The 14,955-nt window shown below is 42.3% G+C and overlaps 1 protein-coding gene across 4 annotated transcripts in view; it reads right to left on the reverse strand.

Annotated features, from left to right (window-relative positions):
* The window catches only part of ANO8 (anoctamin 8), an 82,148-nt gene that overhangs the window by 23,840 nt on the left and 43,353 nt on the right, over positions 1–14,955 (reverse strand). For all 4 annotated transcript variants that reach the window (XM_069964399.1, XM_069964402.1, XM_069964398.1 and 1 more), the window contains exons 8-11: positions 10,605–10,766; positions 9,127–9,279; positions 5,978–6,104; positions 1,862–1,917 (exon numbers count right to left, since the gene is read on the reverse strand). In XM_069964399.1, the coding sequence (XP_069820500.1) occupies positions 1,862–1,917; positions 5,978–6,104; positions 9,127–9,279; positions 10,605–10,766 (498 nt within the window). The remainder of the gene's footprint in view (positions 1–1,861; positions 1,918–5,977; positions 6,105–9,126; positions 9,280–10,604; positions 10,767–14,955) is intronic.

Genomic DNA, 14,955 nt, shown 5'->3' on the forward strand with positions numbered 1-14,955 from the left:
TTTTTATTCTTGACAACCTCTTTAAAGTGTCCTTGTTGCCTTAAAATTTTGCCATTACCTCTAAAAACAAGTCAAAGGTTTTATGAGTTGAAGTCTGAATGCTCAGACTCCTACCAATCATTAGATAGAGCCAGGAGAAGCACTCAGCTAAGAGCTTCAATCCTAGGCTTGCTGCGATATCCAACTCACTGCCAGAGACTGTCTCCACAGGCTTACAATGGAGCCCATCTCCTGCACAGAGACAGAAAAGGGAGTGAGCTGAAAAGTGAAGCGCACAGGACAATGTAAGTAACACATCATTCTGTTTACCTTAGGCTTAAGGCTTCACTTCCTGGATAATGTATACACACACACACACACACACATACATATGCAAAAAACTTATATGAATGTCCAAAAATGTTGCAGCACTCCAGAATTTAAACAAAAAACTCTGTGTTTATTTTCCCATAAAGTCAATAGCTATTTACTTTATAGGTTAATAAACACAAAGCTTTTTGTTTGAATTCTGGAGTGCTGCAACATTTTTGGGCACCTATACATATCTCTCTATGGCCCTTGTCTCACCTCACAAATAATAATCCCTTTATACTTGTTTGGGCGTCCACTTGGCAAATGAGGTTCAATGTGGATAAATGTAAAGTTCTGCACCTGGGTACTAATAACCCGCATGCATCATATGTCCTGGGGGGAGTTACACTGGGAGAGTCGCTGATGGAGAAGGATCTGGGTATACTTGTAGATAATAGACTACAGAACAGCACACAATGTCAGTCAGCTGCTTCTAAAGCAAGCAGGATATTGTCATGCATTAAAACAGGCATGGACTCTCGGGACAGGGATATAATATTACCGCTTTATAAAGCTTTGGTGCGGCCTCATCTGGAGTATGCTGTCCAGTTTTGGGCACCGATTCATAAAAAGGACGTTCTAGAGCTGGAGAGGGTACAAAGACGGGCAACTAAACTAATAAGGGGAATGGAGCATCTTAGTTATGAGGAGAGATTAAAAGAATTAAATTTGTTTAGTCTGGAGAAGAGACGTTTAAGGGGAGATATATAAATGGCCCCTACGAGAAATATGGGGAAAAGATGTTCCAGGTAAAACCCCCTCAAAGGAAAAGGGGGCATTGCCTCCGCCTGGAGAAAAAGGGGTTCAATCTCCGGAGGCGACAAGCCTTCTTTACAATGAGAACTGTGACAGTTGAGGGCTTCAAAACCGGCCTAGACAAGTTCTTAGACAAAAATAATATAAATGCATATGTATACAACCTATCACCCCTCCCCCTTCCCTGTATCCATCCCCTCCTTGGTTGAACTTGATGGACATGTGTCTTTTTTCAACTATGTAACTATGTAACTGCCCCCCCATCCCCCATATGTAACTTTGGGGAATTCCTACCAAATAATGTTCTACAAAATGCAAAAACCTCATTCAGTAACTCACAGGTGACGTCTTCTTTGAGCTGAGGTATTACTTTCCTTCTTGAGCTAGGGGGCAAGGGGCAATGAGGTGGCGGGCCGGGTCACAGTGGCGACCGCTATAGCTACGCCACTAGGGCTGGGGAGGATGATGGCAGGGGGGATGCTCAGTGTCCCTCCAGTGCCCTGTGTCCCTCAGCCCTTATCCTCTCCGCACAGCTCTGGGAGTCGGGTCGTGACATAAAAATTTTCGCCAGACTTCTGCTTTAAAGCTTAATTGATACCACAGAAATACCAAAATTGATATAACAGGGCTTTTAAGTTAATGGCACTTGATGTTTTCTCTTTCCTCCCCTCTATTACTATACTTGAGAGGAGTAACCCTGTTATCCTGACACTTCAACCTCTAAGACAACCCGCTTATTTGGAACATTACTCACTAAAACAATTTTGATGATTAGATGTTTTTCATAGGCACTCTGTAAACGGTAATTCTCTGTGAAGAGGAAAGAAAGCAGATAAACATGGGAGAGGCCAAACATCAGTAGGATTATATGGTCAAAAAGTCTAGAAAAAAAAAAAAAAATTGGCCACAAGTAGATGGGCTATCAACCAACACATTAGCTCAGTAATTATACACGCTGGCTAACAGACACTTTCTGGCACTTATCTGGGGAGAAAACCAATGCCAGCTAAAGTCTATAAGGCTGGGTTCACACTACGTATATTTCAGTCAGTATTGTGGTCCTCATATTGCAACCAAAACCAGGAGTGGATTAAAAAAGAAAGGCTCTGTCCACAGTAAATAACTGACATTATTTCAATATAACAACCGTTGTTTTAAAATACCAGCAAATATTTGCCATTAAGGCCCCGTTCCCACTGAGCAAAACTAGTGGAATTCCGTGGCGGAATTGTCCGCCGCGGAATGCCGCTAGCCTCCCGCTCATAATGGGAGTCTATGGGAGGCGCGCGCTCCTGCCCTGTCCGCGCTGAACAATGAACATGTTCATTCTTCAGCGCGGACAGGGCAGGAGCGCGCACCTCCCATAGACTCCCATTAATCCGCTAGTTTTGCTTAGTGGGAACGGGGCCTAAATGGCGGCCATCCACTCAATTTCAATATTGTGTGGACAGAGCCTTTCTGTGTTTTTAATCCACTCCTGGTTTTGGTTGCAATATGAGGACCACAATACTGACTGAAATATACGTAGTGTGAACCCAGCCTAAGGGTACGTTCACACTATGTATCTGTGCGGCTGTATTGCGGGCTGTAAATCATTGTCCGTATTTTTCCGGTTCATGCGTACGTTGGAAAGTATACAATATACGGCTGCACAGTGCACACTATGTATGAGCCTACGGCCCGATCGTAAACGGACCCGTAAAAAATGAACAAGACCATTGTTTGCGGCTGGAACTGTGCAAATTCACGGCCATGGATTGACAGGCGATCCGTACGGAGTACTTAAAAATAGCCGGCAATAATGCCGAATGCCGATGCCTCTAATAGTTAATATATTAAATTAATAAAACACATTTTCTTTGTAATAAAATCCCTTTCGTTGTTCAATAATTTAATTCTAACGAATCCATCATTGTGCAATTAAATATACTGTTATATATATATAAATATACATTTATTTATATATATTTTATTTTAACAGTATATTTAATTGCACAATGATGGATTCGTTAGAATTAAATTATTGAACAACAAAACTGATTTTATTACAACGAAAATGTGTTTTATTAAATGTGTTTTATTAATTAAAAATTAATTAGTACAGGAAGCTCCATTAAGCCGTTAATTCATATTCCCGGTAAATAGAGCATTCTGTACTAATCATCACTTTAATAAAAAAACATCAAATGTTTCTTCTAATTATGTTATCACAATAGCATTATTAGAAGAAACATTTAGAATTATATGTGCGCTCAGCTTATTGGCTGATCGGCTCAGCGCACATATAAAGAGCCGGTCCGCAGTACAGTCACTTCATTGTGCTGCGGACCAGCGAAGAGGACACATCGGGGTGAGTATAGAGCTCTCCCCACCCCCTCCCCAGCACTGCACCCCTCCCAGCAAGAAAGGGGGGGGGTCAGTTAACCCCTTCCTTGCTGGGATGGGTGCAGTCTGACTTCAGTCTGGCCCCCAAGGGGTTAAGGGGGATGCAATACATCCTCCCTTAACCCCTTGGGGGCCAGACTGTAAGCAGCGATCGGTAAAGATGCTGCATACTGTAAGGTGCACAACACCACTCACAATGATGGGTGTTGTGCTCCTGTTTGTGTGTTTTTTGTGTGTTTCTCCTTTTTTGTTTTTCAGATATCGGTATCCTGTGGATTATGTCGGATTCCATGGACTACATCGATAACCAGCGGTTGTTTGGTGTTTTTTTTAATAAAATGGTCAATGAGGGGTGTGGGGGTGTTTTTATTTGAATAAAAAAAAATTTTTCACTTGTGTCTTGTCTTTATTTCTTTACTTTATAGACTTAGTAGTGGAAGCCGTCTAATAGACAGAATCCATTACTAAGTCGGGGCCTAGTGTTAGCCGGTATAAAATGGCTAACACTAACCCCCCATTATTACCCCAGTACCCAATGCCACCAGGGGTACTGGGAAGAGCCGGGTGCCAGTGGTCCCGGAGAGTCAAAATTGGCGCTCCTGGACTGGGGCGGCAGCAGGCTGGTAAGATTTAGGCTGGGGAGGGCCTAAACCAATGGCTCTTTCCACCCTGGTGTTTCCAGGCTGCTGTCGCTTGGTTTTTAACCCGGCTGGTTATAAAAATAAGGGGGACCCTATGCGTTTTTTTTTTTTAATTATTTGATTATTTAAAAAAAAACAAACGCATAGGGTCCCCCCAATTTATATAACCAGCTGGGTTAAAAACCAAGCGACAGCAGCCTGGTAACAACAGGGTGGGAAGAGCCATTGGTTTAGGCCCTCCCCAGCCTAAATCTTACCAGCCTGCTGCCGCCCCAGTCCAGGAGCGCCAATTTTGACGCTCCGGGACCACTGGCACCCGGCTCTTCCCAGTACCCCTGGTGGCATTGGGTACTGGGGTAATAATGGGGGGGTTAGTGTTAGCCATTTTATACCGGCTAACACTAGGCCCCGACTTAGTAATGGATTCCGTCTATTAGACGGCTTCCACTACTAAGTCTATAAAGTAAAGAAATAAAGATAAGACACAAGTGAAAATTTTTTTTTTATTTAAATAAAACACCCCCACACCCCTCATTGACCATTTTATAAAAAAAAAAAACACCAAACAACCGCTGGTCATCGACGTAGTCCATGGAATCCGACGTAATCCACAGGATACCGATATCTGAAAAACAAAAAGGGAGAAACACAAAAAAACACACAAACAGGAGCACAACACCCATCATTGTGAGCGGTGTTGTGCACCTTACAGTATGCAGCATCTTTACAGATCGATGCTTACAGTCTGGCCCCCAAGGGGTTAAGGGAGGATGTATTGCATCCCCCTTAACCCCTTGGGGGCCAGACTGATGTCAGACTGCACCCATCCCAGCAAGGAGGGGGTTAAGTGACCCCCCTTCCTTACTGGGATGGGTGCAGTGCTGGGGAGGGGGTGGGGAGATCTTTATACTCACCATCTGATGTCCCGATGTGTCCTCTTCGCTGGTCCGCAGCACAATGAAGTGACTGTACTGCGGACCGGCTCTTTATATGTGCGCTCAGCCGATCAGCCAATCAGCTGAGCGCACATATAATTCAAAATGTTTCTTCTAATAATGCTATTGTGATAACATAATTAGAAGAAACATTTGATGTTTTAATTAAATAAAGTGTTGATTAGTACAAAATGCTCTATTTACCGGGAATATGAATTAACGGCTTAATGGAGCTTCCTGTACTAATTAATATTTAATTAATAAACACATTTTTGTTGTAATAAAATCAGTTTCATTGTTCAATAATTAAATTTAAACGAATCCATCATTGTGCAATTAAATATACTGTCAAAAAATAAATATATATATAATATACATTTATTTATATATATATATATATATATATATTTATTTTAACAGTATATTTAATTGCAAAAGGATGGATTCGTTTAAATTTAATTATTGAACAACGAAAGGGACTTTATTACAACGAAAATGTGTTTTATTAATTAAATATATTAACCATGACAGGCATCGGCATTACTGCAGAGGATCGCAAACCCCGGTAATAGCGATTCATGTAAACTGTGTTCCCTGCTTTCCCAGATGCATCCAGAGGTGTTTGCATCACTTTCTAAAGATTTTATTTGTTATTTTTAGTTGAACTACATTTCCAAGTAAATGACCGTATGTTTTCAGCCGCATGTCTATTTTTTCCCACGGCCGTAGTTTCAGCTGCACATTTCCAGCCGCGTAAAAACTGCGGCCGGAAATATACATAGTGTGAACATAGCCTAAAGGTGTAAGGCCAGCTTAATATGATGAAGTAAACTGGTAAACTAAAAAATTAGAAAAATAACACAACACAGACAAGAAATGTAAGATAACAGGCAAAGCAATGACATATACCCATATCATTTAACCAGTATGCAATTTTTCTGTACACTTCATCACAGGAACTAACTATAATAGCCAAAAGGATCTTGGGAAAGAAGCGCACGAGTCTTGGGAGCTCTCTGATGCTGAGGACAAACTCCTACAAAAGAACAGTGAAGGTAGTCAGTGTATAGAACACTCTGCAAGAGGTAGCAATGGCAAAAACAATGACAGAATTTTTAAACTATGTACATGTTCATTAATTATGCTTAAAGGGAATCTATCATTACTTTCATGCTGCCTGAACCATTGGGGTAGTCCTGACCAGCCTTGATTAAAGGGAACCAATCACCTAAAAAATTGTTATAACGTTATTAATCCGTGCTAATACATCCACTAACACACATCTATAGTGTCTGTCACTGTCTGGTCATGGATCGTGATGATGATCGCGCTGGAGCCACCGCTAGAAACGAAAGGAGTGTTATTCCTATGGTGGCTGCAGCAGGGGAAATGATCCATCTAGTGATGCTGTAAAGCAGAATCCCAGGTGATCAGAATCTGAGGCTATTTTGGACATGCGCAGTACAGCGGAGATAGGATGCCGCCATACACAATGTCTGCCAGAGCAAAGATGTCAGAGCAGCTAAGCAATGCCAGGCCTGCCTCTGAATGATAATTCTGCAACCCAGGGCTATATAGATGCAATTACAGCAAAAGCCAGCCCTGGGATCATGACTCCTCTACCCTGAAGACACAACCAAATGACTAGATTAAATCAATAAGCATACAGTGCAGGAATAGATCACAGTATGGTTTTGGGGTATACCGGGCAGGGACAGATGCTATAGCTATATGTTTGGAAAGTGTGGTAGGGGATGTATTAATAGCGCTATAACTATTTTTCAGGTGATTGGTTCCATTTAATCGATCTCTCCCTTTTTGGGTATAGGGAGAAATCAATCAAAACTGACAAGGCAGACAGAAGCCACCGGGGACCGCCCAAATGACTTGTGGTTCAGATAGCATTAACAGTGATCACAAGATTCCTTTAATAAGGCTGGGGAGTCATCCATTTAATGCAGGAAAATTATCTGACTGCCTGCGCGTCTTTTTCCATGACTCTCCAAACAACGGCCACTATCACTGGTGGCATTTTTTGCCTGTCTCTGGAACAGGGAGCAAGTGTCTTTTTATGAAAGTTCTGTGCTGTCACAGAACAATCCAAGGTCTGCAGCACATCTTCCTCGGGATGTGCTTTCTATATTGATGAATGTATGAATGATGCAGCAACCATTCGTTTAGACCACAAAACCCCACAGATTTACCTAAAAATCTTCATTAATTTTAGTGGGGGGAAAGTTGCTTTAAAAAGTACCTGTAATTAGATAAAACTTTTGACGTGCCACAGAGACACATTCGGGGTCATTTAGACTGCGACTGATCAGGAGAAGAAGCAGGAAGACAACTGTCATGTGCTCGTCTCCCCGCTCTGTGTGAGCAGAACGGCTTTATAGACTTGCATTAAGTGGCTGTCCTAGTCATGTGACACAGACCCGCCTCGTTCTCCTGAACTCTCGGACCCTGACCATTCAAAACTTTTGACATGTCAAAACTTTTTTTTCTAATGAAAGCTTGTGGCTAAAACTATTACTCACTGCTGAATTAGTTATTCCTCTCTTCTGGCTTAATGGCTTAACTCTAAACCTCCTCCATTGTCTATATGGATGAATAAGGATTTAATGTTGCAAATGCGCCAAAACCATTTACCATGTGTAGCCACCTCCACAATACTTTTTCCAACATTAGGAGCACCAGTTGCCACATTGAGCCCACATGTTCCAATTCGAAGGGGTACTCCGGGATTTTTTAAAACGTTTGGTATAAACCGTAATAAACACCTCACCATGCTCCCCCAATGTTCTCCTGCAGCATCTATGGGTCTGCTGCTGACCGCTGCCACTTTCGGGACAATCATGTCTTGAGAGGGACAGCCCTCTTACACCCTCTGGCGTCTTGGAAGCAGCAGCGGCATCGTGTGCGGAGGTAAGAATAAGATGTTTATTATGTTTTTATATAATTAAGGCAGCACTATATAAAAAGTTTTTAAGTGCCGGAGTGTCCCCTTCATACATACCCTACCCAGTTAAATTCTTTTGAAAGCTCTATAAGGGTACAAACCCACTTGACGTATTTGCTGCGTGAATCAGTCTTAAAAATAAGCAGGCAAAACGCAGGTTGGCTTTATACAATTGTTCTGCGTTAAAATACGCATCTGCGTATTTTTGAAGCGTGAAGCTACATGCGTTTTTCGCAAAGGTTGTTAACAACTGATGCTTTGCTAACAACAAGCTTCACGCTTCAAAAATACGCAATTGCGTATTTTAACGCAGAACAATTGTATAAAGCCAACCTGCGTTTTGCCTGCTTATTTTTAAGACTGATTCACGCAGCAAATACGTCAAGTGGGTTTGTACCCTAAGACAGTATACTGACAAATCATATTACTCACGTTATACTTCAGATCCTTTTTTCTCAACACTGTATTTTTGACACAATGTATTCCTTTTTTTGTTTGTTTGTATTTTAATTGCTAAAAAGCAATTTGACAAGAAATCGATGGGGGCTTTACAAATATTCATGGGAAACAACACAAACAAAACCCCCACATTAAAATCAGCTCTAAAGTCCGTACAGCAAACTTCACACTGATTTTAGGATTTTTTCTCAGAGTAGTTTTTGCCCACGTAAACAATCCCTAAAACAGCGGATATGTTTTTGTGACTGTTTTTCTTGTAGGAATTTTCTAATGATTGAGTGCATACCATACACGTGTAAGTGTGTATTCATCCTCTACAACTATTCTCAATAAAACGCTAGAGAAAATAAAAAATATAAAAATAATAAAAAGACTGATTGCTTGGATGTCAGCCTATCCATTAATGCCAGTTTTTACAACCCTTTACTTACTGCCTACATGTCACCAGCTGTGGAGAAATACAGCTCTTATGGTGCTCCAGTCTTAATAGCAGAACAATAAATCTTTGTATGCAGCATGTTCTAGAGGGTATGTACACTCTTGACTGGCTAAAATATTTTTTAGGTGCACTCCCTGGTAAAGCAAACATTACTTGATGTAGTGTAAATGGCTCAACAATTGAAGGAGTTTAACATTCACTTACCTGCAGCTCAAAGCAAGCAAGCATGACAACAAAGACGAAGCAGAGACAGGACATGCAGACAGGCAGACTAACACAGGACTGAAATAGGAGTCGTTTCCATGGGGGATAGTAAAACTCCTCACAATTGGTCACTGGACTGATTCTTTTCACGCCCTATTGAAGATTATAAAAAGAAAAAAAGCTGCATTTCAAACAGATAAAAGACAGAATCTGAACTAAATATACTGAAAATAATGCACCCAGATGGAGTTGTTGGAATCCAATGATATTTTTTATGTGTGAATGTAATGATAATCTACAAAAGTGATTACAATTTTTGGGCCCATTCACGCTGAGCAAAAGTAGTGGAATATTAAGCAGATCCTGCGCCATGGACGTCACTTGAAATTCCTCCTGTCCTATTGATTCAATGGGATTTCTCCTGTGCCTCCGCTCTCCGCCCAAAAAACTGACATGTCAATTCTTTGGGCAGAGAGTGGAGGAGCGCAAGAAATTCCGCCACTTTTGCTCAGTGTGAACGGACCCTTAGCGTGAAAAGATAAGTTTATTAGGGAGAACTGTGCAGCTGAAAGGAGGTTTAGTACCCTGTTGGGCTGTAGCTTGGATACAAGATGAGATACCATTGGGCATGAAGGCATACAGGTTCCACATGGCATACTGCAACATATTTGCCCACAAGTTTTGCTGCTGGACCTGCAGATCCTGTACACTTGTAGGTTGCTGAAGATAGTGTTTCAACTGGCTAAAAAATATTCATTTGGAAGAGACCAGTCAGGCCAAGGAAATGTTGTAAACCTTAGCTGTGTGCAAGCATTATCCTGCTGTAAAATGCAACTTGGACATCCTGGCATGACAGGCAACACATATTACCACAGGATGTCCTGTACATAGTGCTGTGCTGTTAGTGTCACCCATATTACTACTACAGGTGACCAACTTGTATGCAATGGCTCCCCCAGACCACCACACCAGCAGTTGCTTCATGGCAAAGGTAGGACTGAAGGTGCTTGTTGGATCAAAAAAATCTTCTCCAGTGGTCTGAGCATGCAACTGCTGCTCCTAACACCTTGGTCAGGACAGCCTAGATGGCATCCAGATCTAATCAAATGATGCGCACCCCCTCTCGGCCTGTCAGTTTGGCAAAATGCCATTGAGTGGCTCATAGAAGAAAGTCTGGCAGTCAACTATCTCTCACCAAGAGGTCAACTACCCAAAGGTAACCTCTAAGCGCATTTTTAAGGACACTGGGGGAAACTCTTATGTGGTCTTGTGGAAAGCCTGAGGGCCTAACCAGGTCACACCTGTAATCATGTACATATCTGCCATAAAGCCATAACGGTATACCGAGATTTGTAGGAATCCAACATTTCTATCTAGGTGTAATATTTTTGTCAATAAATGTACTAAGCAAAGGTGTCTTGTCACCAAAGAAATGTGCTACTTTCTTGTTATGAGGCAAAATAAATAATTGAACCTACCCTGAACTGAGGTCGTGGCTCCTCAATGAATTCTGCTGGGGTATCTAATGTGCCCCACTTGTAGGCTAGCTCTGCTCCTCTTCGTTTCCAACCTTCGAGAAATAGAGTTGCCCAAACAACATTGAATAGTGCAAAGACCACACAGCAGATGTCACGGCTGGTCTGAGAAAAACAAACAGAAAACAAAGTGCATGCAAGATTATTCTGTAGATGTAGCATAATCACACAATTGTCTTCAGATGGGCAAAATTTGGGTGCAATCTACAGGCGTACATATAGTCATTTAGATCAGCTCAGAAGATACCATCTAACATATAAAGAAAGTAACAACATGATTAGAGAACAGCATTATCTGTAGATTCTTGATAGCCAAATCGCTCCTGTTAGGGGGATCCAAACCTAAAGCTGTAAAGTTGCAAGGAAGTTAAAGGGGTACTCCAGCAAAAAAACAAAAAAACAAACAAAAACAAAACACAAGACTTTCAAATTAACTGGTGCCATAAAGTGCCAGAGATGTGTAATTTACGTCTATTTAAAAATCTACAGTTTTCCAGTACTTACCAGCTGCTGTATATCCTATAGTAAGTGGTATTGTTTCCAGATTGGAGAGCAGGGGAGGTTTTCTATGGGGATTTGCTACTGCTCTGCACAGTTCCTGTCACAGACAATGGTGGCAGCAGAGAGCACTGTGTCAGACTGAAAAGAATACACCACTTCCTGCAGGACATATAGCAGCTGAAATGTACTAGAAAAATAAATATATTTTTAAATAGGAGTAAATTACAAATCTCTGGCACTTTCTCACAGCAGTTGATCTGAAAGAAAAAAAAAAAAATCACTGGAGTACCCGTTTAAAATTATTTTTGTTCCCCTGCAGCCACTCTGCAGACTACAAACAGTTTTTGGGTACATGCTGCAGACTGTTGTATGTGCAAAAATATATGGACCAGCTGTTAATGGCCATTCATTATGTGTTAACAGACTCTAAGGATTACTGAAGGGACTATGCAAACCCGAGTGATCTATGCAGTCAGGATCTTTGCATCCATACTAACGAAATATGGTTAGAGTGTGCAGAGAGATCATTGACTCATCCAACAGTTCTTGTGAATGGATGGCTTTATGTTACACTGCACTACATGGTTAGTTGCACACTGCAGCTGTATAAGTAAATGTATGGAATCTTTGACTAAATGCTGATTCTGTCTGATCCAGGGCTGTGGAGTCGGAGCTAGTTTTGGCTGGAGTCGGAAAAAATGTACAAGGACAACTCCGGCCAAAACTATTTTTTAATATGTTATTACTTAGAATGTTGCTCATAATATGGAGAAGTCTGGCCATAACTATTTTTTAATATGTTATTACTTACGGAAAGTTAGACAGATTTCTAATGTACATTAATTATGGGAAATGCACATATAGGGCTATTTCCCTTAATTTAGTAGATCAGGGAGACTTCAGATTCTTTAAAAAAAGATGACGTCACGAACCGGGGTTGTAATTACAATGGATCGCCAGCAGGGGTGCACTATATATAGAAGTCAATGAGTACCATTGACTTCTATATATAGTGCGCCCCTGCTGGACACTCCATTGTAATTACAATGGATGTGTACGTAAATGTAATACAGTATACAGCGTTTTTGATTGAATACATTTATGGAATACTTTGGGGAGCAAGTGTCCTTGCTCCCCAAAGAATTCCATAAATGTAATCAATCAGTACATAACAGTAACCCGCCGAACCGCCGCTCTGGACTAGACTCAACTTCTACTCTCATAGTGATGGGAGAGTAGTAGCTGGGTTATATCGCCGCCGCCGCTGCTGCTGATGGGCGCAGGGGGACCCGCTCATCACTGTGCTGCTCATCCCCCTCCGCTCCCCCCTCCTCCTCCGTCCAAACTTTACACTATGTGATGGCTGACTCCCCGCCCGGCGCCGCCCTCTGATCACACGTGCCGGCTCCCGGTGCTTCCTGGTGTCCCCGGCCGGCATGTGTGATCGGGGAGCGGCGCCGGGCGGGGTGTCAGCCATCACATAGTGTAAAGTTTGGCCGGAGGAGGAGGGGGGAGTGGAGGGGGATGATAGCTGCACAGTGATGAGCGGCTCCCCCTGCGCCCATCAGCAGCAGCAGCATCAGCGGCGATATAACCCAGCTACTACTCTCCCATCACCATGAGAGTTGTAGTTGAGTCTAGTCCAGAGCGGCGGGTGTTCAGCAGCGGCGGGCGTTCGGTAGCGGCGGGCGGGTGGCGGTTCGGCGGGTTACTGTTATGTACTGATTGATTACATTTATGGAATACTTTGGGGAGCAAGGACACTTGCTCCCCAAAGTATTCCATAAATGTATTCAATCAAAAACACTGTATACTGTATTACATTTACGTACACATCCATTGTAATTACAATGGAGTGTCCAGCAGGGGCGCACTATATATAGAAGTCAATTGTACTCGTTGACTTCTATATATAGTGCGCCCCTGCTGGCGATCCATTGTAATTACACCCCCGGTTCGTGATGTCATCTTTTTTTAGAGAATCTGAAGTCTCCCTGATCTACTAAATTAAGGGAAATAGCCCTATAAGTTTTGCTCATCAATACATATTATGAGCAACATTCTAATAGGATACTGGCCCTATTACATAAGGGTGGTCATGGAAAAGTTGTCAGTCACTATTTCGCAGTTTGTTTCTGAGCTGGAAGAGTCCATTGTGTGGGGGAAGATCTGTGCTGTTCTCTTCCTGGATGCTGGATGACTGTATATGAGCAGCAGTGTAATATGAAGATATCCTGTGTAATATAGAGGAGGAGGAGGAGGCAGAAGTTTTTCTTCAGTATTCTATGGCTGCAGCTGTGTGTGTGTATTGGTATACAATGGCTGCAGCTATATGTGTGTGTGTGTGTGTGTGTGTGTGTGTGTGTGTGTGTGTGTGTGTGTGTGTGTGTGTGCGCGCGCGCGCGCGCGCTATGGCTGCAGCAGGCTGTGTGTGTGTGTGTGTGTGTGTATGAATGCTTTGGCTGCAGCAGGCTGTGTGTGTATGCTATGGCTGCATCAGGCTGTGTGTGTGTGTGTGTGTGTGTGTGTATGCTATGGCTGCAGCAGGCTGTGTGTGTGTGCGTGCGCTATGGCGTGCCCCCACACCCACAGTGACCCCTCTATATCACTATGTGTGACTTTTCTATATCACCATGTGTGACCCCGTTATATCACTATGGCTGACCTCTCTATTACAGGTATCTGGCATTGTTAGCAGTGTTTCTGTGTGTATGGTGACTATTTAGTTAGAAACATAGATGACTGTCAGCAGGAAAAGACCACCTGCTCCATCTAGTCTAGTTGTGAGTAGTTCAGGACATGGAGGCTGGAGACTGGCTGCATCCACTGCACACACAGGAGAAGCTGCTTTCTATCTTTCCTTATTCCCTCAGAAGTCGCCCCAGGATCATGTAGGACATTAGGGAGAAGCTGCTGAGCCAGTGTGATAAATAACTCCCCTGGTATATGACTGGCCATTTATGAAGGACCAGGAGTCGGAGTCGGTCCTGATAAAATTCAGGAGTTGGAGTCTACAATACCAAATGTTTTTTTTTCTAGTTCTGATTACAAACATGGCTTCTTTATGTTAAGTTAATAATGCTAAAAGTTGTTTTTCCCGCATATATTGATAGAACACAACACTAAACTACAGCTGAAATCAAGATCATTGATCCCAGTGTCAGCATGTTACTGGAGTATGCCTTTCAGTGGGTCAGGAGCACAGTAATACTATAATTCTAGCTGTGTGATAGAATGCCAATGCTTGTAGTCATTACTTCAGGCACTTCAGAAGAGTTCATGCAATGAAGCACTTAACATAAAAAATGTTGCTGAAATACTAAAGCAATCTGCTTATTAGATTTCACATGTGAAGGCCAACATCCCATAAGCCAGCATAATAGAAGAAGAATGATGATAATATTTAACTTAAAGGGAATTTTTCAGGAGTATTGAGCCCTCGGTACTGCTTGCAGCTCCATAGAGAAGACAAGGAAAGTTAAAACACTGCTAAAGAATTGTGCCGGTTGCATAACCAAAAAAAAACACTGCCCCAGAGGTGAACTGTTTATGATAAGTGCCCAGCACCCTGAGCACTTCCCCGGCCCATTCTCTCAGCTCCATCCAAGCATCCAATATGGAGATGGTTAGAGCTGAAGAGAGTAGTGAAGGAGATGCTTAGTGCACAGAGCTCTGGTCATGTATCATGGAGGTTCTGTCTCTCTTACACTTGGAATATTGGTGCCAAGGAAACTAAAATGCTTGTTTTTATATCAAGATGAATGACAGGAACTGTAAGTATGTTTAAAGTTGT

Source organism: Dendropsophus ebraccatus, chromosome 3, assembly GCF_027789765.1.
Source record: "Dendropsophus ebraccatus isolate aDenEbr1 chromosome 3, aDenEbr1.pat, whole genome shotgun sequence".
NCBI classification, from domain to species: Eukaryota; Metazoa; Chordata; class Amphibia; order Anura; family Hylidae; genus Dendropsophus; species Dendropsophus ebraccatus.